Source organism: Diadema antillarum, unplaced genomic scaffold (genome assembly GCF_040938485.1).
Source record: "Diadema antillarum isolate AM-2024a unplaced genomic scaffold, OU_Dant_1.0 scf00000054, whole genome shotgun sequence".
Lineage (NCBI taxonomy): Eukaryota > Metazoa > Echinodermata > Echinoidea > Diadematoida > Diadematidae > Diadema > Diadema antillarum.
In genome coordinates, this window is record NW_027270943.1 from 981,336 (window position 1) to 1,008,191 (window position 26,856).

Sequence of the window (26,856 nt, forward strand, 5' to 3'; positions counted from 1 at the left end):
GGGGCGCACCGAGCGCCCCCTACTTTTTCCTTTTTTTCCCCCTCAAACAAAAGAAATAAAAGAAAGAATTGGAGGGGCGCTTGCGCCCCTTTGATTTTGTAAAGCCCCCTCCCCCTCCCCTTATGGAATTTTTGCGTCCGCCGCTAAATACTGTGTAAAGTGAGTTTTCATAAAAGGGTTTTCATTTTAAAACAAGAGCTGCAATAGTGGTGAAAAGTAATAATAATTATGCCAATAGTCATGGGGTTGATAAAACTTGATAAGTTAATAAAAGTGACAATCACTATAATGAGCAACGGCGAGATTATGGGGGGGGGGAGGCAACATTAATGTCCAAATGCGAAGGGTCTATTAGCTACTGCCAGCTCGTATAGGTTAACGAGATAGAAATAGTTTGCTGCAGACACAATCACAATATATCCGTTTAGCTGACTCACTCAATGTGGTCCTTCTCAGGCCAAACCTTAGTGTTCGATTCTCAGGAGCACCGCAAGACGGTGACACGACGTTTGCTCCTGTGACAATTGTTCCGACTTGGGGTTAAGATTATAGGGTTGTGATAATATTATGGTTTTAGGTTTAGTTTGGTGTGAGGATTAGAATTAGGGTTAGGGTCATGTTTGAGGGTAGAATTTATGTTAGGCTTAGCGTGCAGATCGTAGTTCATGGAAGTAGTATGTCGCAGGAGCAAATATCATGGAACCTTTTAGACACCATTCAAAATGCAGGGACTGTTCAGAATTTGAAGAGCATGTGTAAACAAATTTTCTGTAATATTCTCTTCATTACTAACTATCATCAGCTGCATAATCTTTTTGTTTTATTAAGATATTTATAGTTATTGTTGAATTTTATTTCCTTGTTGAAAATTAGTGCATTTTTTTTCCTTTTTTTTTTACAACATTCTGAATTTCTTTCAGCGGAAGAATGTGAGAGGTATCACTCTGCGTTTCCTATAATGTTCGTGAATCAATATGCGAACTTTCTGTATGTATACAGAAAGTTCTCTCTAAAAAAATCGAGTGAAAATATTCACTCTTACAAAAGAGTGAATACAAAAAAGAGTGAATTTAGAGTGAAATTTGAGTGAATTTTGAGTGAAAAATGTTCATTTTTACTCGTTTAAGAGTGACCTCAGGGATCACTCCAAATTGAGCTTCGAGTGATCCCTGAGGTCACTCCAAAATGAGTGAAAATGAACATTTTCACTCAAAATTCACTCAAAATTCACTCTAAATTCACTCTTTTTTGTATTCACTCTTTTAAGAGTGAATATTTTCACTCGATTTTTTTTTAGAGAGTTCGCATTATATAGGGTGCCTATATAGACATAATACGCGTCATGTATTATTATGCATAATAAATACAGTCATCATGTAGATATTAATAGTTTTTATGTAGGTCTACGTATACATTGTACGTGTGTTGATGTGTGAGGGTGGGTGGTCGTGCACTTATTGACTGTGTGATAAATTACGGATATGTCTTCCGCTGCTAATTGCTGCATATAATAATCTATAATTATTGTGTGACATAAAGAGATTATGTGGCGGCGTTCATGCAAACGTGTGACACATTTTGATGTTACGATGGGATTCTCTTTTTTATTCTTTGCTGCAGATTTTGCCATCTGCAGCAATATAGCTAAAATAACAAATCACTTAACAGATAATCATAACTAAATTGTGATAAATCTGACAGAAACGGTCTGTTGGAGTACATTTCTTTGATATGACAGGACTATGGGTTTCCTGTAGCAAGGAGGTTTAAGAGAATGGAGTCACAACTGTCTAATTTCTGAACCCATGTCCGAAAATAATTATTTGAAGCATGTGCCAAAGTCAGTGGATCTGCCGCGCAGACAGGAAGTCTCGTGTCTCATTGTATAATCACTCGCCACTTTCTAAGAAAGATATAGATCTTTTCGATAGAAATTATAGGTAGGCCCTACGTTTTGCCATCCCTACTTATAAAAGATACGTGGTATTTAATGGTCAAGACACCCAGCATAATTTTTGATAGTCGGTGTTTTACCAACTGTACTCCCTTTAAAAAAATGCGCATTCAGTAAAAGCGAGTGCAGTTGGCAAAGTTGTGCCAACCTGTTGAGGTAAAAACATGTATGCATCTCCATAAAAGCTATACTAGTAATGAGTCATTCATGAACTCTAATGGGAATTGGATCTTCGTGTGTGACACGACACACTCGGCTTTGCCAAGGGTTCCCGTTTTATCTGCGATCTTTATCTGAAGGGCAAACATGGATCAATTTTTCCTTTTTTAAAAAAAGAAATCATGTTTTTTCTTTTTACACTGTTGATTATTAAAGGCAACATGTGACAAACTCCCAGCTGAGGAAATACAGCGTAATGACAAACAGGCAAAGGTAGGCCTAATAAATTATCACGCGACGCTCATTTGTGATTTTTCTAAATCAGCATAATTATCATGATGTATTCTAGAAATGATTCAAATACCCTCCATAAGACAGTCAAAATCCTCAAAATGTGCCTTTTTGCAACCACAGCCATAGGCCTACTCTTTTCCTCTGCTTTATGGCCCATAACGCGGCAAACTTAGAAAGCCTGCCCCCCTCCCCCCCCCCTCCCCCCCCCCCCCCCCCACCCACCCAGTGGCGTATCTAGGGGAAACGGCGCCCGGGGCAAGCGCGAAAATTGCGCCCCTAATTTCTGAAAAAGTGTTCAACCCCAACCCCATCCCGGTAGGGACTTTAAACAAAGTCTACATGATATGCTTTTTTCAAGCACTTAAAAGGGGTCTTTTGAGGGTGATTTAAATGTAGCGAATTTTGATAAATTTTGGCGAGCGAGCGCAGCGAGCGAGCCGAAAATTTTTGTATTTCAGCTTACAAAACATGGAATTCTTGCCATTTTTTGCTTATCAAATCTTACAATTCTAATCAAGATACAGTGACGGCCTTATAGATAACGATTTATACCAACAAACTGAGGACTTGAAAAAAATACTCTAAATTAGTGCGCGCGAGTGAGCCGAAATTCGTATATTTCTGCGTCATCATCACGTTTTGTTCTTATCTCTCTTTATATATATATATATATATATATATATATATATATATATATATATATATAAATTTCGGCGAGCGAGCGTAGCGAGCGAGCCGAAAATTTTTGTAGTTCAGCTTACAAAACATGGAATTCTTGTCATTTTTTGCTTATTAAATCTTACAATTCTAATCAAGATATAGTGACGGCCTTAAAGATAACGATTTATACCAACAAACTGAGGACTTGAAAAAAATACTCTAAATTAGTGCGCGCGAGTGAGCCGAAATTTGTATATTTCTGCGTCATCATCACCTTTTGTTCTTATCTCTCTTTTACATATATATATATATATATATATATATATATATATATATATATATATAAATTTTGGCGAGCAAGCGCAGCGAGCGAGCCGAAAATTTTTGTATTTCAGCTTACAAAACATGGAATTTTTGTCATTTTTTGCTTATTAAATCTTACAATTCTAATCAAGATATAGTGACGACCTTATAGATAACGATTTATACCAACAAACTGAAGCCGAAATTTGTATATTTCCGCGTCATCATTGCGTTTTGTTCTTATCTTGTTTGATTTGGGAGTTTTTTGCGCCCCCCCCCCCCTCCGTATGTTCGAAACCGTTGGCGCCTTTTGATCCAATTGGCGATCGCTTCAGAACAAAAGAAATTGCAGCCGCTGCTCAGTGAAACATTTTGCCTGCTAAATATTAAATGACTTGTGTGAACACAATAGACATTGTCATTTTGTCCGCGTCATCATCAAGTTTTGTTCTTACCTTCTTTTTTATATATATTTGGCGAGCGAGGGCAGCGAGCGCGCCGAAAATTTTTGTATTTCAGCTTACGGAATATGGAATTCTTGTGTGAACACAATAAACATTGTCATTTTGTCCGCGTCATCATCATGTTTTGTTTTTATCTTGTTTGATTTGGTTTTCTGCCCCCCCCCCCACTATTCTCCCTCCCCCCCCCCCTTTCCGAGCGAGTTTTTTTTTTTTCTTCTTCTTCTTCTTCTTCTTTTCTTCTTCTTCGTTTTTTTTTTTCTTCTTTTCTTCGCTTTTTTTTTTTCGTTTTTTGCGCCCCCAAGGAGTCGCGCCCGGGGCACGTGCCCCCCTTGCCCCCCCCCCCTCCCCCCCCCCCCCCCCCCCCTAGATACGCCACTGCACCCACCTCCCTGCTCCCCTGGCCCACCATACGGAGATCAAAGTGAACCCGCCCAGTGAGGAGGTGTGTACAGATCCTAGCCACATGATTGGTCAGTTACGGTCAAACGTAGTTGGATCTTTTTAGTTCTAATATGCTTTTTTGCTCCTGAAATTCAGTCAGCCTACACTGTCGCTGGCTCTGTCTGAGAATTTGTCAACATGGGCCGTAAGTTTTCCACTATCTTCAAGTTTGGAAAGGGGAAGCAGAGCAGGAAAGATCAGCTTGCTTTGGCTAGAGCAAAAAGGGGAAAGTAATCTTCAGCTAATTGAAGGAGACTGCCTAGTCCCACATACTAGAAAATGTGTCTCATACTCATAGTGAATCTGTTCAGAACAAAGGTAAAATTTTTACAGGTGTAGATCTAGCTTCATCAGTCTTCGTTGTGAATATTCATTGTTTGCGTAAACTGTGTATGCCCGGAATGTGATGAACAGTCCCTCACTGTAGATTCAGGAGATAACAATTTTGGACTGGTGTGCGACGTGTGCCTGAGATTGAGAATGATCTGTGAGTGTGAGACCCCGTTTACAGTGCGGGGCTGGGCCGAGCCGCGGCCGAGCCCAGCCTCCAATTGCGGGGCCGAGCCCCGCAATTTTGTCCGTTTACACTGCCGGGCTCGGCCGCGCTTTTTAAAGTGAAAACAAAGTTCTGGTAAGGGCTTGAGAACCCGTCCGGCACCATTTCACATTTGCTTGCAATATATCGAAAGAGTCTACAAAGAAACTTACATGTACCTGGCTGACGCGGTTTGCCGGAAGGATGAGTCGTTTTGGAGTATTTTGAGAAAAATAATAAAATTTCTGGTCAGTCAAGGCTGGATGAGAAGACTACTATAGCTTGTGATGTCACATTTGTACAACGATATAAAGAAAGAATAAAGAACATTCAACATATTTTCACTTTTCTCGCATAACAAAAGAACACTTGACTTCTCTCTTTCAGAAGGCAGGAGGAATAATATTACCCTAATCATAAGTCAGTAACAAGTCAAAGACATGTGCACTTTATTCAAAAAGTGAAGTTTTGTGAAATTATCTTTTTATTTTCTTTATATCGTTGTACGCATATGACATCATACACTGTAGTAGTCTTCTCATCCAGCAGTGACTGCGCAGATACTTAAAAAATTCATAACTTTTGAACGGATTGTTCGATTTTCCCCAAACTTTCACTATGTGTTCTACATACTAATATTGTTGCATTCACTCAATCCACATGTATATGAAGGTGGACTTGTCCTTTAATTCAAATCTTTCAATATATTGTCGTAGTGGCGCTCTGCTTGTAAACAAACGCAATTTGATCTAGTCTGGTTTTTCAGACCCTTTGCCGACTGGATTCCGTAGCGACCAAGTCGCCGTTCAGGCAAAGGCCTTTGCCGAAGGAAAAATGGTTTGCAGGACAAAACCACCTTAAACTTACTAGTTAATAGCAAAATAGTACGGGCAGAGGGTCTGGAAGCCAGACTAAAATTGGCCGTGCATTTGGCCCAGTTTGCGTTTACACTGACATATTAAGAGGCCAGGCTCGACCGCAGCGCATTCGCGGCTGAGACCACCTCCAGGGGGGCATTTCATGAAGCACTTTGTCCGACAAAGTTGTCCGACAAATTTGCTCTCAGCCAATCAGATGCAAGGATTTTAGTAGCTTGTAACAGTTTGTCAGAAAAATATTAGACCAAAACGCTTCATGAAATGCCCCCCAGAGCGTGGCCAAATGCGCGGCCAATTTTGGCCCCGCATTAGGCCTTTTGTGCGTTTACACTAAAATGAAGGCGGGCTCGGCCGCGGCCGAGCCTCTTACTATAAACGGGGTCTCAGTTGTATGGAACAGACCATACCGGCAGCAATTGCCAGTAGTAGGATAGATCCTATTACCGGACGCTTTTTTTTTCGTGGCTTTTAATTCCGTACTCAGAGGATGAAATTTTGGCTAAATATAACACCACTTATTCACAGACTCCTGGAAATTATGAATTCAGCTAACTTATGTCAATTGTTTGCTCCAGTTTTTAGAAAATATGCTTCAAACATACACCTCTAAAAAAATTGTCTTTTTGCGCGGTGCTAAATCGCATTGTATTACCGGACACGATTTTCGTAATGGAATAATCGAGGTCTTTCGCACCTAGTCCTTGCACCAGAATCACAATTCATCCCACAAATCACCGTACACATTCTCACCGAGCGGATGACAAAGAAAAAATTGGCAAATGAGGCGCAAATTAGCGCACAACTGTTCCGCATCATTCGCGTTTGAGGACGATAGCGCTACAAATTCCTGTTATCAATCAGTGAACTTTTGGTTCTATTGGAATCTTCAGCATTTTTCCTGTATGTGAGTGGGATTTCATATAATTTCAGTCACGAAATGTGATTCAAACATGCATAGATATTAACTATGACAAGGTGCGGGTCACTCAACCATAAATTTGAGGTAAAATGTGAATTTCTTCGTGTTTTTACATTTTTATGTCACGTTTTTTGCAATTTCGGTCCACACAAAGTTATGTGAAGCTAATCTACGAAGTCTCGCGCGTACAGAATGTCATTAGTACACAAAAATGTGTGTGTCCGGTAATACCATGCTTGTATATATTTGTAGTAGTCGTAGTACTGTATAACCGCACCAGCAACCCCATGCCCCAACCTGTGGTTACAGCGCCCCGCGCCGGGGTTATAGTACCGGTACATTGTACATGTACTAGGCCCTTGCCCTAGGTATATGGAATGCCAAGTGCTTCATCAATCCGTGTTTGGTGGAAAGGTTTAAGAGGAAATCCACCTAAAAAATTAATAAACTCCAAAAGAAAAAAAGAAATATTCACAACAGATTGATGCAAAAAGACAAAAATATAAACAAGGAACAAGAAAGATATGACATTTTAAAATGTCACATTTTTTCGGAAGAAAAAATCTTGACCAGTCGTGAATACAGTTCAATTCAGCAAGTTGAGATGTCATGCTCTTACAATTTTTTGTCCCCGCCGAACGAGTTCGAGCAGGGGACTATGAAACGGGCTCCGTACGTGTGTGTGTCCCTGTGTCCGTCTGTCCGTCCATCTGTCTGTGCGTCCGTGTGTGATCAAAATGTTCAATTTGCTACTTCTCTGTCATTTATGAGCCAATTTTGATTCTGTTTGCTTTATATGATAGCACTACATGGGAGCTTTGAAACTTCTACACAAAATTTCAGTTGTGACCTTTGACCTTGACCTTTGACCTACAGCTCTACATTTTGCTTCAAAATGCTACTCCTTCGCCATTTCTAACCCGATTTCGATTCCGTTTGCTTTATGTGATGGCACTAGGTGAGGGCTTCAAAACTTGTATGTACACAGAATTTTGACCTTTGACCGTTGACCTTGATTTTTGACCTATATTGTACATTGGCTACAAAATGCTACTCCTTCGCCATTTCTAACCCGATTTCGATTCCGTTTGCTTTATGTGATGGCACTAGATGAGGGCTTCAAAACTTCTACACAGAATTTTGACCTTTGACTTCTTTGACCTTTGACCTTGATTTTTTTACCTATATTGTACATTCTGCTACAAAATGCTACTACTTTGCCATTTCTAACCCGATTTCGATTCCTTATGCTTTATGTGATGGCACTAGGTGAGGGCTTCAAAACTTCTACACAGAATTTTGACCTTTGACCTTGATTTTTTACCTGTATTGTACATTTTGCTACAAAATGCTACTCCTTCGCCATTTCTAACCCAATTTCACTTCCGTTTGCTTTATGTGATGGCACTAGGTGAGGGCTTCAAAACTTCTACACAGAATTTTGACCTTTGACTGCTTTGACCTTTGACCTTGATTTTTTACCTATATTGTACATTGGCTACAAAATGCTACTCCTTTGCCATTTCTAACCCGATTTCGATTCCGTTTGCTTTATGTGATGGCACTAGGTGAGGGCTTCAAAACTTCTACACAGAATTTTGACCTTTGACTTCTTTGACCTTTGACCTTGATTTTTGACCTATATTGTACATTGCTACAAAATGCTACTCCTTCGCCATTTCTAACCCGATTTCGATTCCGTTTGCTTTATGTGATGGCACTAGGTGAGGGCTTCAAAACTTCTACACAGAATTTTGACCTTTGACTTTTTTGACCTTGATTTTTTACCTATATTGTACATTTTGCCACTAAATGCTACTTCCGGCGGGGACATATGTTACGCACCGCGTAATTTCTACTTTTCCTTGTTGTTCATGCAGAGACTCCAACTCTCCGGTTTTCGACGGGAGATCTCCCGCCGAAAACCCATTTTTGCAAAATCTCCCGTTCTCCCGGTTGAGATTTAATTTCTCCCGCCCTGGCTCTGTGTCTCCAGTTGGAAAGGATTTCCTACTTATTGCTATCGTATGTTGAAAAAGTAAGCCTTAGATAGCACCAGAGAGCATCTAGAACCCTAGGAATCGTGCTTTGCACACATCAACTTGTAGTCTCCCGTTTGCTAGGGGTTTTAGGCGGGAGAATCTCCAGATCAGAAGGTGCTTTGGGTTGGAGTCTCTGTTCATGTCATATACAGAAATAACAAAAATCTCATATTTCAGCTGTATGAATATCGAACTTGTCTTAAAATCACCCCCCCCCCAAAAAAAAAAAGAACAAATGTTTACTTTGATATATCTTGGTAACAGGTATGGGAACATGCTTTTAGTACTTGCATTAGCTAAAATGGAGTAAAAATGAGTACTTTTCTGAAGTTCATCTTTAACACATATGAAAAATTGTTAGGATATGACATCATCAACTCATTTATGAATTTGAATATTCATAAAGACTGAAATTCCTGCTAATATTCTGAAATCATTGTATTGCACTAGACTTGTACAGTCTCTGCCTAGTAATTTGTTTACTGGTACAGTAGGCCCTATTATCTCTTATGGTGCCCAGGGATGACATATCCTAGTGCCTTGAATCCAATGGAAAGGCACTCTATAAATACATGTATCTGCTAACTATAAAGTGGTGTCACCTCCCACATTATTTATAATTATTATTATTATTATTGTTATTATTATTATTATTATCATTATTATTATTATTATTATTATTATCATTATTATTATTATTATTATTATTATTATTATTATTATTATTTATTTATTTATTTATTATTTACTACTGCATTGTGAACCAATAATTGTGCAATTTAGTGTATTTATACCAATAATGCAATTTTCTTTGCATTTTAAATTCTCATTTGTGACATGGAAAATGGTTCTGAAAGACATCATTTTGAGAATTTTTCCCAAAATTTCCTTTAAGGCTCCTAGGTGTTCAAAATCAAGTGGAAAGGAAGTGCGGATCCCATGTGGTGTGACTCTGGGAGGTAGGCCCTACCAGTAGTGTGGAAGTCAACAGTCATCTCAGTCCCAGAAGACAAGTGAGTTTCAATGATTAATCACATAAAAAGAAAAACCCAAAAAACCTTCATTTATGATATGCGCCCCCCCCAAAAAAAAAGAAAAAAAGAAAAAAAAAAAGAAGTGCCCCTTACACCCCTAAATAACTCTAAACATGAAGCCTATGGACTGCTGAATGTAATTAATTTATGTGCCGTCATTACTGTTTTACATTACTGTCTTTCAATTGATGCCATGTGTTTTTCTTTCTGCTTGAAATAAGGGCAAAGGTAAACAACAGAGTTTGTGGCTACATTTTGTATAATATGACTGAAGCCCTGATATTACCTGGACATTGCTGTGGTAACTTCAGTTTTAAAGGCTATGTTCAAATGGGGCCTAACTTTTTCCTTGATAGCGCTTCACTAAAGCCAGTTCAAATGCATGTAATGTCTACCAGTGTGGTCAGCGAATTCTGTTTTACCTAGTGCAGTGTTCTATGTGTCAAACTTGTAAATTGTATGGTAGTTGATTCGGTTCGGTGTAAAAATGGCAGAGGTAAAAATGGCAGGGGTAAAAATGGCAGGGGTAAAAATGGCAGGGGTAAAAATGGCAGGGGTAAAAATGGCAGGGGTAAAAATGGCAGGGGTAAAAATGGCAGGGGTAAAAATGGCAGGGGTAAAAATGGCAGGGGTAAAAATGGCAGGGGTAAAAATGGCAGGGGTAAAAATGGCAGAGGTAAAAATGGCAGAGGTAAAAATGGCAGGGGTAAAAATGGCAGGGGTAAAAATGGCAGGGGTAAAAATGGCAGGGGTAAAAATGGCAGGGGTAAAAATGGCAGGGGTAAAAATGGCAGGGGTAAAAATGGCAGGGGTAAAAATGGCAGGGGTAAAAATGGCAGGGGTAAAAATGGCAGGGGTAAAAATGGCAGGGGTAAAAATGGCAGGGGTAAAAATGGCAGGGGTAAAAATGGCAGGGGTAAAAATGGCAGAGGTAAAAATGGCAGAGGTAAAAATGGCAGAGGTAAAAATGGCAGAGGTAAAAATGGCAGAGGTAAAAATGGCAGGGGTAAAAATGGCAGGGGTTAAAATGGCAGAGGTAAAAATAGCAGAGGTAAAAATGGCAGAGGTAAAAATGGCAGAGGTAAAAATGACAGGGGTAAAAAATGGCAGGGGTAAAATGACAGGGGTAAAAATGGCAGAGGTCAAAATGGCGGAGGTAAAAACGGCAAGGTAAAAATGGCAGAGGTAAAAATGGCAGCGGTAAAAATGGCAGAGGTAAATAATTATGAGGTAAAAATGTCAGAGGTAAAGTTGTCAGTTGTCAGTGGTCGCAATACGCGCTTTTCGTGCCTTCTCCTGAAATAAAGCACGGGGGAGACCGGGGAGAAATGTGACACAGGGAGAAATATGGGACACTCATGTAACTTGAAAAATGCTCGGCCAGTCAACAATCCAATTACATCAGTAAAAAGATGAGCCTCGGTACACCTGAAAATGGACATATTAACCACTATACAGCTCTACAGGTATCTTGTCAGTAAAATATCAAACTTACTTTAGATCGGGTAGGTCCTATACTATGTTGATATAAAGTATTTTAAAAATTGTGCAAACTTCTGAAAATAAAATTGCTTGATAACAGACATGCAGGTATGAAGAATTGACAGGGATCTTTTACCATTTCTGTTACCACTGGGGGAAATTTGATAGGGCAGTGTTACATTTCTCCCCGCGGCACATGTAAAGAGAGTCTTGCAGAGCTTCAGTGATCCCTGTGTAAATTGAATCGCGATCATAATGGTAGTCATAGGCGGTGATTTCAATCTACCCGCTGGATAGGATTTGATTGGATTTTCTTACTGTTGTTGTATAACGAGGGAACAACGTCATTTTCGGTGGCTGAATCTACCAATCTTTAGCAAAACACCATGTTGATAACATTGACTTTGGAGCAACAGCTAAGTTTGAAAGGCATCAAACATTTACAATTTTTCGCCTGCGGATTCGTTCAACAATGATTGAAAGAAATCCCATGGCAAACTATTGGTTTTTTCTCTCATTAGAACAATTTATTGCTAAAGTTCGTTTCCAGTTTTAATAGGCATAAGTTTGTAAAGTAACCACAAAGTGTTCATAAACTTCGAGATATTTGTTTTTGCGCCATGTGATACTTGAACAATGTAATATAATATTTTGCAAGAGCTTACTTATGTCTGCCGATACATCTGCTGTAGTTTTTTTTTTTGCGTTTTGTAACTTCTACATTATGTCGTGATCAGGCCTTGTGAGATAAATAGGCTCCTACGAAACTTGATGGAGAAAACAATATTGAACAGGTGAAAAATTAGTGATTTGCTTCGACTATGTCTCCTTCACTTCTTTACACTAAGCAGTTCAAAAAATGAAAAATAATGACAATATACTTGCCTGGACGTGACCGGAATTCGTTTGTGTAAGAGTGTGTATGTGAGAGTATGTATATCTGCATATACGTTTATACCAAAAGTGGGTTCGTGTGTGTGTGTGTGTGTGATAACTTCATTGGAAGAAACAACGTAGGATTATACTGTTTAAGGGTTTTGCAGCATTGTTGGAACCCCCTTATAGTGATAGATGATAATAATATTAATAATGATAATAATAATAATAATAAAAATAATAATGATAATAATAATACTGAATAATAAAAATAATTTCTCATCGGCCTACTAGGCTCTTAGCTGGTTTATTATTTCTCTGCACACAGACAGATTACGCCACTGCACTTGAATCAAATTCAGAATAATGAGAGTGCTCTAATCTTTTTAAAACATAATTCTATCAATATTCTTCAAATCTGCAATTTGGATTTGATAATTCGATAAATACAGTTTGCTCTGGCTAGGTTATCATTCAAAACCTCTTCATACGTTCATATCTGACGAAATCGCTCTCATTATTTCTGACATTTTACTTCTGTCATTTTTACCTCTGCCATTTTTACCTCTGCCATTATTACCTCTGCCATTTTTACCCCTGCCATTTTTACCTCTGCCATTTTTACCCCTGCCATTTTTACCTCTGCCATTTTTGCCTCTGCCATTTTTGCCTCTGCCATTATTACCTCTGCCATTTTTACCCCTGCCATTTTTGCCTCTGCCATTTTTACCCCTGCCATTTTTAACCCTGCCATTTTTACCCCTGCCAATTTTACCCCTGCCATTTTTACCTCTGCCATTTTTACATCTGCCATTTTTACCTGTGCCATCTTTACCCCTGCCATTTTTACCTCTGCCATTTTTACCCCTGCCATTTTTACCCCTGCCATTTTTACCCCTGCCATTTTTACCTCTGCCATTTTTACCTCTGCCATTTTTACCCCTGCCATTTTTACCTCTGCCATTTTTACCTCTGCCATTTTTACCTGGCACCGTTGATTCTACCTGATAATGAATGAATTATGTACATATAATCTGAGTACCCTCATGCAAAAACAAATACCTGCTTCCGATACATTTCTTCTACATTTGATTTATGAATATGGCATGTTGTAATGAAATGCAGTTAAGTCTGTGTTTAATCCTAAAACCCTTTTCTCATAGGTGCTGATAATTGAGCTAGCGTGTAATCCATTGTTAGCAGGAAGCTTAGATATTTACTGTAATCTAGATGCTTGTATGACCAAGGAGTGACTTTTTCACATGATAGAGTTGGATTTCTTGTACACTTGTAGGCTGCTACCATGGCCATGGAGGTGTGCATTGATTCTGTAGAGTCTGCTTTGGCTGCTCAATGTGGCGGTAAGTTTTGTGTCATTTCATTAATTTCGGTTTAACCCTTCTTGAGAACACAAGTAAAATGCATAGAGTATAGCCATATGCACTTTTGAATATTTTGTACCAATAATGATATTTAAGGACTTTAGTACAGAATAATGAAAGGGTGTAATAGTACTAAACACCAATGCAGTATAAAGTAGTGATACAGCAGTCAGAAATGTCTGGATAGTTTTGACCTGCTAACGAACATCCAATAACAATTTAAAAATTGTTTGTTTGAGAAGTAAATATGAAGCCTGCTTCCATTGAGTTCAAAAAGTCATTTCTGTAGATGTTACACTGTCAGGTGGTCTTATTGAATTTGTCAAATTACATGGACCAATGTGAATTGTCAAAGTGTCATGATTGTGATAAAATTTCAGGAGCTGACCGTGTGGAACTCTGTGCCAATCTCTTTGAAGGCGGGACCACTCCTAGTGTTGGTAAGCAAGGAATGCATGCATTCTTCCTCTGCAATCATTGGACATGGATACCACCAAAACTTGGCCTGAAGCATTCTTACATGCAGGGGGAAACGCATCATCAAAGGGCACAAAAGGGAGGTTGCATCTTGAAGCTCACGTGCCTCTTATTATACCCACGCATACATGAAGTGTATGAGATATAAGGAATCAGTGTGTGGTCGGGCAGTCCATTGCAAATCTTGCATCGTGAACTACAGTTTTGAAGCTCTTGAGATGAAACTTAGGGTACATGATGACATTTTCTTGAAAATCTTGTGGAGTGAACTACTTCCACAATTTTGAAGTGATTGAAATCAAATTTGGTAGACATTATGGCATTGAGGTATAGATGTGGAAGACCTGATTTTTGTGTTTGCCAGGCGAAGTGTTGCCATGGTAACCACGATTTTACCAAAACCTTGTGACATTGGGGATTTCTACATAAACTTGGGATGTACAAGAAAGAGCACGGCAGACCTGATCAAACTCACAAGGTACTCGCAAGGTACTACACACAGACACAGACACACACACTCACAGACACACAAACAGAACCTTTTATTAAACCCTGGTTCAATTCTTTTTCATAGGAGTCTGAGCTGCAGGAGCAGGGTTATTAATCACCTATTTTCAGTGATAGTTCTAGTTAGAGGCTTGTATGTTCCTTGATATTTTATGCAAACAAAGGGAAACTGTGGAGAAATGAGCAAAGAAAATGGTATTCCATCGGGATTCAAACCCGAGACCTCCAGATTGGTAGCCCGCTGCTTTACCAACTGAGTGATAGAAAGCCCTAGTACAGTGTTCGTCCCAGAAACCCTTTTATAATTCTCGGTGCTCATGTGGTCAAAAGCTGTAGCAGCGTGTGTGTGAGGGACACACACACACTTAAACCTGACATTAGCCTGAAGGATAAATCAACTTGGGGATAAATGCAAGGGATGAGGTCTCGGGTTCGAATCCTGATGGAATCCCATTTTCTTTGCTCATTTTTCCACAAATAAATTCATATTCTTATTTGTTAACATACTTTCTTTCTTTGTAGATCATAAAAGCATATGAATATGTATTCCTAAGTTGCAACCTGCCCTTAGGCGGGTAAGTACAAGGAAATACAACAATACAGTGTCACAATACAAGTTGTAACAAGGACACAAGAATACGCAAACATTTCTTGATGAAGATGGTACAATAAATGAAACTTTTTCAGGGCAAATGAAATAAATCAGCACTGAGATTATATATATATATATATATATATATATATATATGATATATGAGTTGGTATCAAATTTTGGTATTGCAGTATTGCCTTATCACACTTTTGTGGTATTGGTAGGCTGCTAGTATCACTTTTATCTTTCTGGTATCTTATGTTTTCAGATATTGTATTAAGAAATGATCAGCACATATTTTAGTGTTTTTTATAATGTCACCATGTTTTGTCTAGTAATTTGCATGACCTCTGAATGACATTTATCTTTGAAGGCGTCCTGCAGGTGATCAAGAGGACATGCCCTGGTCTTCCTGTCTTTGTTCTCATCAGACCACGTGGAGGGGATTTCATCTACTCTGATCTAGAGTTTGAGGTGATGATCCAAGACATGGTGGAGCTGAAGGCCCGAGGAGCTGATGGCTTTGTCTTTGGTGTCCTAACAAGGTGAGAAGATATTGTCAGATGAGAACCAGAAGGGCGCTATCGCGTTCTAAGATTTGAGCAGTAAAAAACAAATAAAAACGAGACAATCAATTTTCATTGAATAAAATGCTCACTTAAAGGGAATCTCTCCCCTAAAATTTGAATTTGAGAGGTGTGAGAGCATGTCTTAAGAACTCTAGAGAAAATTCTATCCCATCACAAAAAATGTCCCAAACTGTGAAATATTAATTTTAATAGAGCAGCACGCACTAGTGCATGCTGCAATAGTAGCCAGATCTGAAAATAGTAGCCACGCGTCGACCATCGGTGTGTGCACGTTTCCTTCGTTCACCTCCATCTGCACACAGCTATATCGAATACTGTCTATCGGTATCGCCTCATTAAGCCATAAATGCATCCGCATGAGTAGAGGCTGCCGTGGCTGCCTGGTCAGTGGCCTGGCGGTAGCACCAACCTAGCTGTGTACATGACGTGGACATTTGCGTGCGTTTGCGTGTTTTGAGACTATCGTAGTACATTGATCGTACAGAAAATTATCGAACTACATGTACGCAATCCAATGCAGTCGATAAGGCCAGAAGACTACTCTTAGATCAAGGCGCATATAATGTTTGAATGTTCACAATAAACAACACTGATCACACATCAGCTGAATTTGTGGTTCACGTTTACTGTGACTGACCAAACACGGTCTCCATGTTGTTAGCTTCTGCTGAACATAGCGATACATTACAGAGTCGTGTGCATACATGACTGGGTTGTGTGCATACATGGTATGGTATCGTTAAAAACAACAAAACAAATTAAACAAATAACACTTGCGATACTACATTCCTCCTCACCTTGGATAGAATGTTAAACCTTATTATAAAAAGGAATTTAGCTAAGGAGCAACTGACTATTATTTGTGACTCCTTAATTGCCAGAGTGTACTCAACAGATTTAGTTACCAAAACCCAAATAATTTTTTCTTTGTAATTAATGACAAAACACTTTCAAAAATAAACCAAAACTGCTGATCAAAACATCCAACCTGTCATTATTTTTCTTTTTATATGTGTTCATTACCAAATATGTATTTTGAATACACATACACCATAACTATATATTTTTTTTTAACTTCTTGAGTCTCACTGAACTGTGTTTTCTTCCTTTAAATCTTAGTAACAATGCACAATACAAAAGTCAACCTCATGCAAACTCAAGGCTGCATAAACAGGTTTCTTTCAAAACTCCAAATAAAACATATCACCAGCTAACTTTCGCTTATGTTTTCTAATAAAACATATCACCAGCTAATTGTACAGTGGGACCTTTATCCTTTCACTCATAGTATAGTTCTCTGCTACTTCTCCTTCCCTTTTTTTTTTTTTTTTTTTTTTTAATCATACAAAACAGGTATTTGTCATCTAATCTACTGACCTTACAAAACACAGATGAAATTTCTTTGTCAAGTTGACAAATGTAACGTAAGAACCATGAACACTGGAAAACTATTTAAAACCGTTTGGCACATAACAATCCATATATCATTCACTAGTATAATGATGGAAACCCACAAGATATGAAAATCCATGCATGTACAATACATCTGGTCTCTGATATGAGTGACTGACAGAAATAATATATGGCTGTACTGCCAATAAACTTTTCATCTACATGTATAACAGTACGCAACAAAAATCACAGTATGGGTACACCTTCTGAAAAAATAATAAAACGCAATGTGAAAGGTGGTTAGGTTATTATCATCACCATAAGTGGACTAACACCGAGTTGCTTTATAACTGTGTGAAGAAAAATAAACTTGCATAGTTGCTTTATGCACATCTTAATATCCATTCAGTGAAACACATTACTCTTTTTCAATATTATACTGTCAATGATAACTTTTGCAATAATGTGGTCTGTCAATAAAAAAAATGTGACTATATGTTCTGGTAAACATACTTCAAAAAAATAAAAATGGTTGGTCACACAATGTCATCCGAATTGTGATTTTCGTGACATATACACAATTTATACAAAATATGATTGTGGTGTAACATAAAAATCAAACAAAGTTAAAAATCATCTCGTTATGTGTCTGCCACTCTTAGACACTTTCAAAATCATCGAAAAAAAAAACAATTTGAATAAGCAGTAGAATACACTTTTGTCTTCTTAGTGTCAATTTTGTATCATCAGGTAAGCGTTATTTCACTTTTTGACAAAAAGTCAATACACAAAATCACGAAAGCGTAATGGAGGACGGCGCTCGCGACGGGGATTGCGCCGTGGTACAGCAGGTGGTGAATGACCTGCTGGCAATGGAACATCACGTGCGTTTGGAGCAATATCAGTTTCGATGTCATCATCATCATCATCATGACGATTGGAAGGGACTGAACCGCTATACAGCTTGAAACGCGAACAGTTGCGTGTGATGTAATGATTGGCACAACGAACTGTAATGCGAGATCCACGCTTTCTCACAACTTTGTATGGCTGCGGAAGATATGGCGACTGGTGCTTTGGAACTATTCCATCTCTACGAACAAGCACCGTATCGCCAACAGCGATTTGAGATGTTTGAGTCTTGCCGCGGCTGTCTGCATAGTTCTTCATGCGTTGTTTCTTGTCTCCATCGCGATCGCGAACAGAAGCATCGAGGTCAGTGCGATGCTGTTTGGATGGTGCTTCTGGAAGACGCGTGCGTAGCGGTCGTCCGAAGAGAAGGGTCGCTGGGGGGACCCCTGTAGTAGAGTGTGGTGTTGCACGATAGTTACGCAAGAACTTGTATATTTCTTGCTTCCAACATTTGCGTTCCGCGATAGCACAGCGATAGACTTTCTTGAGTGTCTTCATGAATCGTTCGACCTCACCATTTGCTTGAGGCCAACGCGGTGTAACTTTCCTGTGTCTGAACCCCAAATAGTGGGCAAACTGGCTGAATTCCGCTCCGTTGAACGGTGGGCCGTTATCAGTACGGACCACAGTGGGAACTCCAAAGCTTGAGAAGATCCGGTCAAGTTTCGGAATGACCAGACTTGCTGCAGTAGAGGAAACAATCTCTACCTCAACGAAACGCGAGTAATCATCAATGACGACTAACATGTGGTCACCGCTAGGAAGGTCGGCGAAGTCTACGCTGACTTCTGTCCAAGGTTGTTGCGGAAGCTCAGTCATTCTAAGGGGTTCCTTGGCATGCTCAACTGTATTCATCTGACAAGACAAACAATCGCGAACTGTGTGTTCAGTCATACGATCTATGGAAGGGAACCACACCTTCTCACGCAACAGAGCCTTTGTCTTGGTTATGCCTTGATGGCCCTCGTGTGCTATGTCAATGATACGCTGTCGAAGAGAGCGTGGGATGACGATACGATGATCACGAAGAAGCATGCTACCGCCATCCGATACTGTGAGTTGATCTCGTACTTCATGCAGGCTTCTATATTCAGACTGTAATGACGCATCTGCAGACGCTAGGTCACTCCAGCTGTCCTTCTAGATGGCACGAATACAGTTTTGAAGGACATCATCTGTGCTTGTTGCAGATACTAAGTCCTCATACGTGACCGTCTTGGGAATCGCGTGTGCTGCAATGAACGAGACTTGTTGTTCAGCGATTTCTTCTTCTGCTGATGATCCTGTGCTCTGGGCGATACGTGGGTGACGCGACATATAGTCAGCTGGGTTCAGTTTTCCAGGATGGTATTGGACCTGGAAGTTGTACGCTTGGAGCCGCAATAACCAGCGTTCTATGCGTATGGGTGGCTTTGAATTGGCGTTGTTGAACATTGCCAACAGTGGCTTGTGATCTGTGGTAACAACAAATGATCCACCGTACAGATAAATGTGGAAGTGTCTGACAGCCCATGTTATGGCAAGTGCCTCCCTTTCTGTTTGCGAATAGCGTTGCTCTGTTGGCGTCAATGACCGACTAGCCAGTGCGATAGGGATGACCGACTGTGTTCGCGAGTCATGCTGGACGAGAATGGCCCCAAGGCCAAGGGGACCTGCATCCACGATAACCTCTGTGGGATTTGCTGGGTTGAAATAGCCCATAGTACAATGTTTGGAGACAAGTTCCTTGATGCGATTGAAGGCTGATGTTTGAGATGGTCCCCAAGACCATGGCACGTCAGCCTTTGTTAGTTGTCGTAGAGGAGCAGAGATGGACGCAAGGTCTGGAATGAAACGAGCACAGTATGTCACCATGCCTAGAAAACTGCGCACCTCTGAGACGTTCTGTGGCTCTGTGACAGCGTTGATTGCGTCAACCTTTCGCGGATCAGGGCTGATACCATTGGCCGTGAAGACATGCCCAAAGTACACTACGCGATCTGTGCTAAAGACACACTTTGCGGGGTTGAGAGTCAAGTTCACCTTGCGAAGACGTTGCATGACAGCATCAAGTCGGGCGTCATGTTCTGATTGACTGCGACCGAAAACAAGGAGGTCATCACTGATATTCAGCACACCTGGTAGGTCCTGAAAAGTAGACTGTATTGCGTGCTGAAAAACCTCGGCCGCCGAACAAAGACCGAAATTGAGACGTTTGTACCGGAACAGCCCAACATGTGTAGAAAAGACTGTGTACTGACGCGACTCTTCATCAAGCTCTATTTGGTGATAACCTGAATTTAAGTCTAACGTGCTGAATGTTGTTGCTCCATTGAGGGCTGCGATAAGATCATCAACAGTTGGAATAATGTGACGTTCGCGTTTGATGGCGGTGTTGACATTTCTCATATCAACGCAAATGCGAATGGCCTCGCTATTACGCTTGGGTACGACTGTGATGGGCGAGACCCACGGCGTTGGTGAGTTCTCGACTTTCTCGATGATATCGTTCTCCAACAATCGATCAAGCTCCTGTACCACTTTATCGCGCATGTGGAACGGGATCCGACGATGAGGAATGGCTGTAGGAGTTACTGATGTGTCCGCCTGTATGTGATAGCGATAATTGTTCAGTTTGCCTATGCCAGTAAAACGATCTGGATAGACCGACTTAGGCGAAGCTGATGATGTGGCATATGCGAGTTCTACAAGACCGAGTGCAGTGGCCGTTGCAAAGTTCAATAGCGTGTCACCATCGTGGGAGGTAACATAAACTTCAGTGGTAGCAGATGACGACTTGTAGCTGATCGTTGCTGTGAAGGTACCTTTAACATGAAGGGGAGTTGAATTGCCATATCCATACACAGGAATAGAATGCGCAACCAAAGGTGGCTGCGGCCTGAGCTGTGTGAATGTCCGCTGAGACATCATCATGACCGATGCCCCTGTATCGATGACAGCACTGATGGGGGTGTCGTTGACGTGTACAGTTACAATCGGTTTAGGCAGTGGCTTTGCCTCGATATGAAACTGGTAGTGTTCATACTGGCCTGTACTGGCATGACTGGGAGGTTCTGGGTCTGTAGTCATGGATGGGGGGTTTGTATCACTGCTGATAGTGGTAGTAGCTTGGACATGCTTAGCAACGTTACCTTTGTTCTTCTTACTAGTCAAACAGTACTTAGCAAAATGATTTTGCTTACCACACGCATGACATGTCTGGCCCTTGGCTGGACAAGGTTTGTTCCGGTGTGGAAACACACCTCCACAGTTGCGGCATGTACAGTGTTCAGTCTTTGCTGCATGTTGTTGTTGTGACTGTCTCTGGTGGTGCACTGGGCGAGTACGACTACGAGTCCCGACTGCTTGGACGGTTGTAGCGGTAGCTTCTGCACCTTCCATGACTGCAGCATGGCGATCTGCTTGCTCATATGCCCGTGCTGTACTAAGGAGTTTGTCCAGCGAGATTGTATCACGCAATGCATGTCGGCGTAGCTTTTGTGACCGACATCCAAGAATAATCTGCGACTTAATTTCAGCATTGTTGTCGGCAAATTCACATGAAACTGCAAGTTTTTGTAATCTGTGGCAATACTGATCAACAGTCTCATCTTCAGTTTGTCTACACTGCCTGAACACAAAACGTTCGTATTCAACGTTTACTGATGGACAGAAATGCTTTCCAAGTGCTGCTTTGGCTGATTCATAGTTCTCACCTGTATTAGGTAACGTGTCAAAAATATCTGAAACCTCCGGCCCAGCGTAGTGGAGGAGAAGCGCTCGTTGCTGCTTGGCATCTGTAACAGCAAATGCCGTGAACAAATTATCTAGTCTTTTGACGTACTTTGCCCATCGTTTTCCAACAGTTGCCGGCTCATCGTGCACAGAAAATCGCTCAAACTGTGGAAGATTCATCCTCACTCTGCTCGTCGCCAATATAATGTTTGAATGTTCACAATAAACAACACTGATCACACATCAGCTGAATTTGTGGTTCACGTTTACTGTGACTGACCAAACACGGTCTCCATGTTGTTAGCTTCTGCTGAACATAGCGATACATTACAGAGTCGTGTGCATACATGACTGGGTTGTGTGCATACATGGTATGGTATCGTTAAAAACAACAAAACAAATTAAACAAATAACACTTGCGATACTACAGCGCATGTAATTTTTGGCATTTTAGAGATTGCTCTATGTCTCTTTATATATTGTTATATCTCTGTATGTGAGTAACGTTGCACTCTTATATTTCATAGGGATATTACCAGTGCCATAACCTATATCAGAAAAATAAATTTCTGTGTACAGATACACTTTAATCACAAGTGGGTAGATTTATAAGCATTGTTCCAAATATCAGGTAAAATCTTACCCTTGCGGTTTTGATTTTTAACATGTTACAGAAGATGAAAATATGTCAAAATTGACTCCACTGAAAAGAAGAGATCAAGCTCTACAACATGATACCAACAACTCAATACCTCCCAAAATTGTGGCAACATCCTTCTGGTTCTCTGCCAAGGTTTTGTTCTGTGGTTGCTGGTTCTCTTAAGTAATTTGTGGGTGGAAGTTTAAAACGAAGATGAAGAAGAAGAAGAAAAGAACAGGACAGAAGAAGGCATTTCAGTGTTCTACTTGTGTAATTTTTGTCTTCTACTTGTGTCATTTTTTTGTTCATAGGGCTCTTGTGCAAGTTAAGTTTACAGAGATACATGTCTATTATGGTTGCATGTAGCTTCTCCATCACATCACTGTGCTACTATTTCTCTTTCTTTCTAACAGCTCTGGACAAGTAGATAAAGAGAGATGTAGAAAACTAGTGGGTAAGTTTGTACATCTTTAAGATACTCCTTTAAGTTAAGTTGAGATAGCCCTTTTCATGTTTTTCCCATCCTGTGTGTTTTCCAAGTTTTGAGTCTGTAGAGTTATCAACAAACAAAATCTTTAGTCCTCATGTCAAATTTTAGAAATTGCGGCAGGCCTCCTATGAATATGCAAATAAGAGGAAACATTTTTCTGTATACATGTTTTATTCTTACAAAATCTGTCCCCTTCAAAAAAGTGTGCTTTGGTGAAAATTTCAAACAAATGCCTTGTAGAAAGGTTACGACTGAAGATATGTTTAGAACACTAAACTATCACAAATGTATTCCTATCTTCATTTATCTTAAATAATTTTTAGGAATACAGGTCTTGTCACAGTCCTATCCAGAATTCAATGTCTATGGAAACAGCCGCATTAAATAGAAAAGGAGATAATGTTTACTCTTGTCAAGCAGAAAATGTCTTAGGATATGCCATTAATAATTGAATTTCCATGAAAAAAAAGATTCTTTGATAGATTTCACATTGCCATAATTAATTCAATTTACACAATGTACAAAATCTTTATCATCCATACAGTTACATGTTCTCTGATGTACATTTGGTGAGGTTTCATCAGGGTGTGTGTTGCATTTTTCATAGTCTTTGTTTTGTTTGTTTGTCTATATTTGTGATCCTAGAACAATGCCAACCATTGCCAGCAACATTCCACAGAGGTAAATCTTTTCATATTTTCTGCATGTTTCAATTTAGCTTTTAACCCATCAAGTCCCAGGCTCTAGTTTCTGTGGCTTGGTGCTGTATCTGTTTTATAATACTGTATCATAGACTGCTGGCATTTCATAATCTTCATAAAATTCTTTATCTTTCATTATCTTTCATTTAATTCCTATTTTGGTAATGTACCATCATTTACTTCATTTTATTTTATTTCATTTGTTGTTGTTTTTTTCAGAATTGAGTATTTCAAGACTTCCAAATCACTCAATTTATACCTGATCATTAAATTGGCAACACATTTCAAAAGATTAAAAGGTAGTGTTGCTTCTCATGAATTGGCAAATATTTCTCTTTATCTCCAGCATTTGACATGTGTCAAGATCCAGCCAGTGCTCTTGAAGACATCATCTCATTGGGTTTCCAGCGGCTACTGACCAGCGGTCAAGACTCAACTGTCCTTGAAGGACTACCCCTCATCAAAACACTGATAGAGTTATCAGCAGGGAGGATTGTCGTCATGCCTGGTCAGTACCCCAGTCCAAGTTTTTTCACCCCAAGCGTGGTGCTCATAAACCAGAAATAAAGCTGAAATTGGCTTTCCTACTTTTCATGTTTGATGTAAAAGAGAGAGACAAATTCCTTCCTCCTATATCTCTAGGATGACTACTCTGTTTTGCTATTAAACACTTTTTAATGTTTTATGTTGATGGAATTTATAAAATACTTAGTCAAGTTAAAACTCTTGATGATAGGATTTCTTCATAAACCTGGTGAACAGTTGCTAGTGATGCTGATTCTTAATGTCAATACACTGTCATATTGTAGGTATTTTGTATTGCCACTAAGATTCAAGAAATGTTATTCTGTCTAATGTCACACTCTGTGAAGATGCCAGGAATATATGGAATAAGGAGTATATAGGGAATTTACACTTGGAATACCTGAGGGTCATGTTTATTTTAAGAACCATCGTTTCCAAAATTTTTGTTTGCCTATTTGTAATTCAACAAAGATGAGACCAGTATATACATTTGACAATACATGTGTGTAGTGTGTTAGCTCTGTGTATATAATTCTGATATTTCTCATCTATTCACTGAAGGTGGAGGAATAACAGAACGCAACTTACAGCGAATCCTTGATGGATGTGGAGCCACCGAGTTTCACTGCTCTGCGAGATCAGCCCGTCAGTCGCCCGCCGTATTTAGGAACAGCAGTGTTTCCATGGGGGCAGCGTTGAGACCCCCAGAGTACAGCCTGAAGTATGCTGATGAGGACTTGATTAGGAGATTACGAACCATTCGGAGAAATGACACATTATAAAGTCATGGAGAAGGGGAATTTTTGTACTTGAGGGTACCATGCCAGCTACTCGATTCTCTAGTCTCTCCACTTACGGGGAAATGGAACAAAGTATTTTGTCACCCCATCATCCATGACTTACCTTGTTTCTGCTTGATTGTTTCCATCATATGTCCATGCTCTACTGCAATTGAAACTGTGAAGTTTACCTTGTGATAACTTTTAAAACTTTATGCAGGAGTTTGGATCAGTGCAGCTGAAGTTAAAGTTTTAAGACTTGTGTAGGAGTCAGGAGATGGTTGGTCTGTCAGTCAGTTTATGATTGGTCAGTCACTCAGTAATGCAGTTAGTCCTTTGCAACATCATCGTTTGGAGTGCACTACAACTGAGCAGATACTTTCAGTCATTCAGTGAGTCATGTCATGAAATACATCTGCCCTAAATCAATCTGAACTAGAGTAAAGGGAGCTTTCATTGTTTATGCCCATATGAGCCTATACCCTCTCACCATAGATTCTTATTACAACAATATCTCTTCCCTTAAAACAGTACATGTAATATGTACATGCTTCTGATATGCTTCCAAATTTTAGAGTTAGGATACTTTGTATATGTGATCGTGCATCACAAAACAACAAACAGTTGCACCCCTTGATTTTATGTGAGGACTCAAAACAGGTGAAATGGGCTTTTAGCCAAAGTCAATTTTGAGTTTTCCATATTTTTTGAAAGAGCTATTCTTCTACATTATTCCTGAGTTTGTGATCATAACACGAATGGGAACGTGGGTTTTCAGCAGTGTTTCTGCTATTCTTTTTTGGTAAAGTAGTTTGATCAGGTATGTCTTAGAGGCCCCTTTTCATTTCCGGAAAATCCTTTGCACACTCTTCACTTTCAACTCTAATAATTGTTGAAAGTATAGTGCTACTGCTTTGAAAGTTGGCGTTAATCATGGACAGAATGTGTTGATAGAGCATGCTCAATTACAGCTTAATCTGATGATCCCTTCATTATTGTTGCTACCGTGGTTTACATCCTGTGTTTTGTCCCATTCATTGCACAGGTAGCACGCCTAGTAAAGTGAAGATTAAGTGCTTGAATAGACCCTTGAAAGCCTGTTTTCTCAGTTCACACTTTTCCAGAGTGTGTGTTTTCTTTGCAATACTTAGATATGCTAGGAGAGTCCATTTGAATCGAGTTATACAATGAACATAATTTTAAAGCTTAGAGTCTGCTCTTTCAGAATCTGCCCTTAACTCAAAATCCATGTCTGGCGACTTTTTGTTGGTTTTGTGGTGCAGGGTCACATGATATACTTACATTGCTCTTCCTATTGACACAATGCCTCAAAACCCTGGGGCAGGGTTTTTCAATAGACAAAGTCCACAGAGCAGAATTTTAAATATTATTTGTAGCAGTATTGAGTAACATCTTGAGGTGAAATACAGTGTACACTCATCAATGGTACAAGTATTACACCTCTTTTTTTTTTCATTTTTTTTTTTTTTTAGACTGAAGATGATATCTGATTTTGTAGTTTCATATCAGACTGAAGATAATGTTTGAATGTGCAGTTTCATATTAGATTGAAGATGATATCTGAACCAGAGACTTGCACAAGATAATGTCACATCCTGTACCTTAAGTTATATGCATACTGTATTTACACGTGGTAAGGAAACAACAACTTAATCACCAAGTATGTTTTGCAACTGATCCGCGAAGATTACTTTTTGATATATAGATGTTCATGTATAGTGTACTTTGGAGGCTCACATTACTTTTGCAAAGATGATGGCTCTAACTCTATGGTACTGAAAGGGGAATAAAATTGAAGCATATACATGTACAGCCTGTTTGTGGATTGAGTGAATGCAGTCGTATTGAACATATCAGTGAAAGTTTGAGGAAAATTGGACAATCTGTTATGAATATGTACAGTACATGTATTTCAAATTTTGGTGCAAACTTCGCTGGAAAATTCCACAAAACTTCATGTTTTATAAAAAGTACACGTCAACTTAATACTCCATGTACGTATTTCCTTTTTTTTTTGTGAAAGAAATTAGTCAAGTTCCCTTTCATTATGTTAGAAAAGCAAAAGTGTGTTGAATTTCTTAAAATCAGACATC

The 26,856-nt window shown here is 39.5% G+C and overlaps 1 protein-coding gene across 1 annotated transcript; it reads left to right on the forward strand.

The window, feature by feature from the left end:
• The first annotated feature begins 4,317 nt into the window (after window positions 1-4,317).
• On the forward strand, window positions 4,318-24,745 carry LOC139715727 (copper homeostasis protein cutC homolog). The gene is made up of 9 exons (XM_071627277.1): window positions 4,318-4,420; window positions 9,545-9,662; window positions 13,336-13,402; window positions 13,804-13,863; window positions 15,373-15,544; window positions 22,661-22,701; window positions 23,383-23,418; window positions 23,785-23,946; window positions 24,525-24,745. Exons 3-9 carry the CDS (start codon window positions 13,345-13,347, stop codon window positions 24,743-24,745), a joined length of 750 nt encoding a protein of 249 aa, XP_071483378.1. The 5' UTR covers window positions 4,318-4,420; window positions 9,545-9,662; window positions 13,336-13,344.
• Window positions 24,746-26,856: the final 2,111 nt, after the last annotated feature.

Coding starts and splice junctions, on each gene's coding strand:
- LOC139715727 (XM_071627277.1), top strand. CDS start 13,345: ATGGCCATGGAGGTGTGCATTGATTCTGTAGAGTCTGCTTTGGCTGCT. Junction 22,702..23,382: donor GAGATGTAGAAAACTAGTGG/GTAAGTTTGTAC, acceptor TTGTGATCCTAG/AACAATGCCAACCATTGCCA. Junction 23,419..23,784: donor GCCAGCAACATTCCACAGAG/GTAAATCTTTTC, acceptor CTTTATCTCCAG/CATTTGACATGTGTCAAGAT.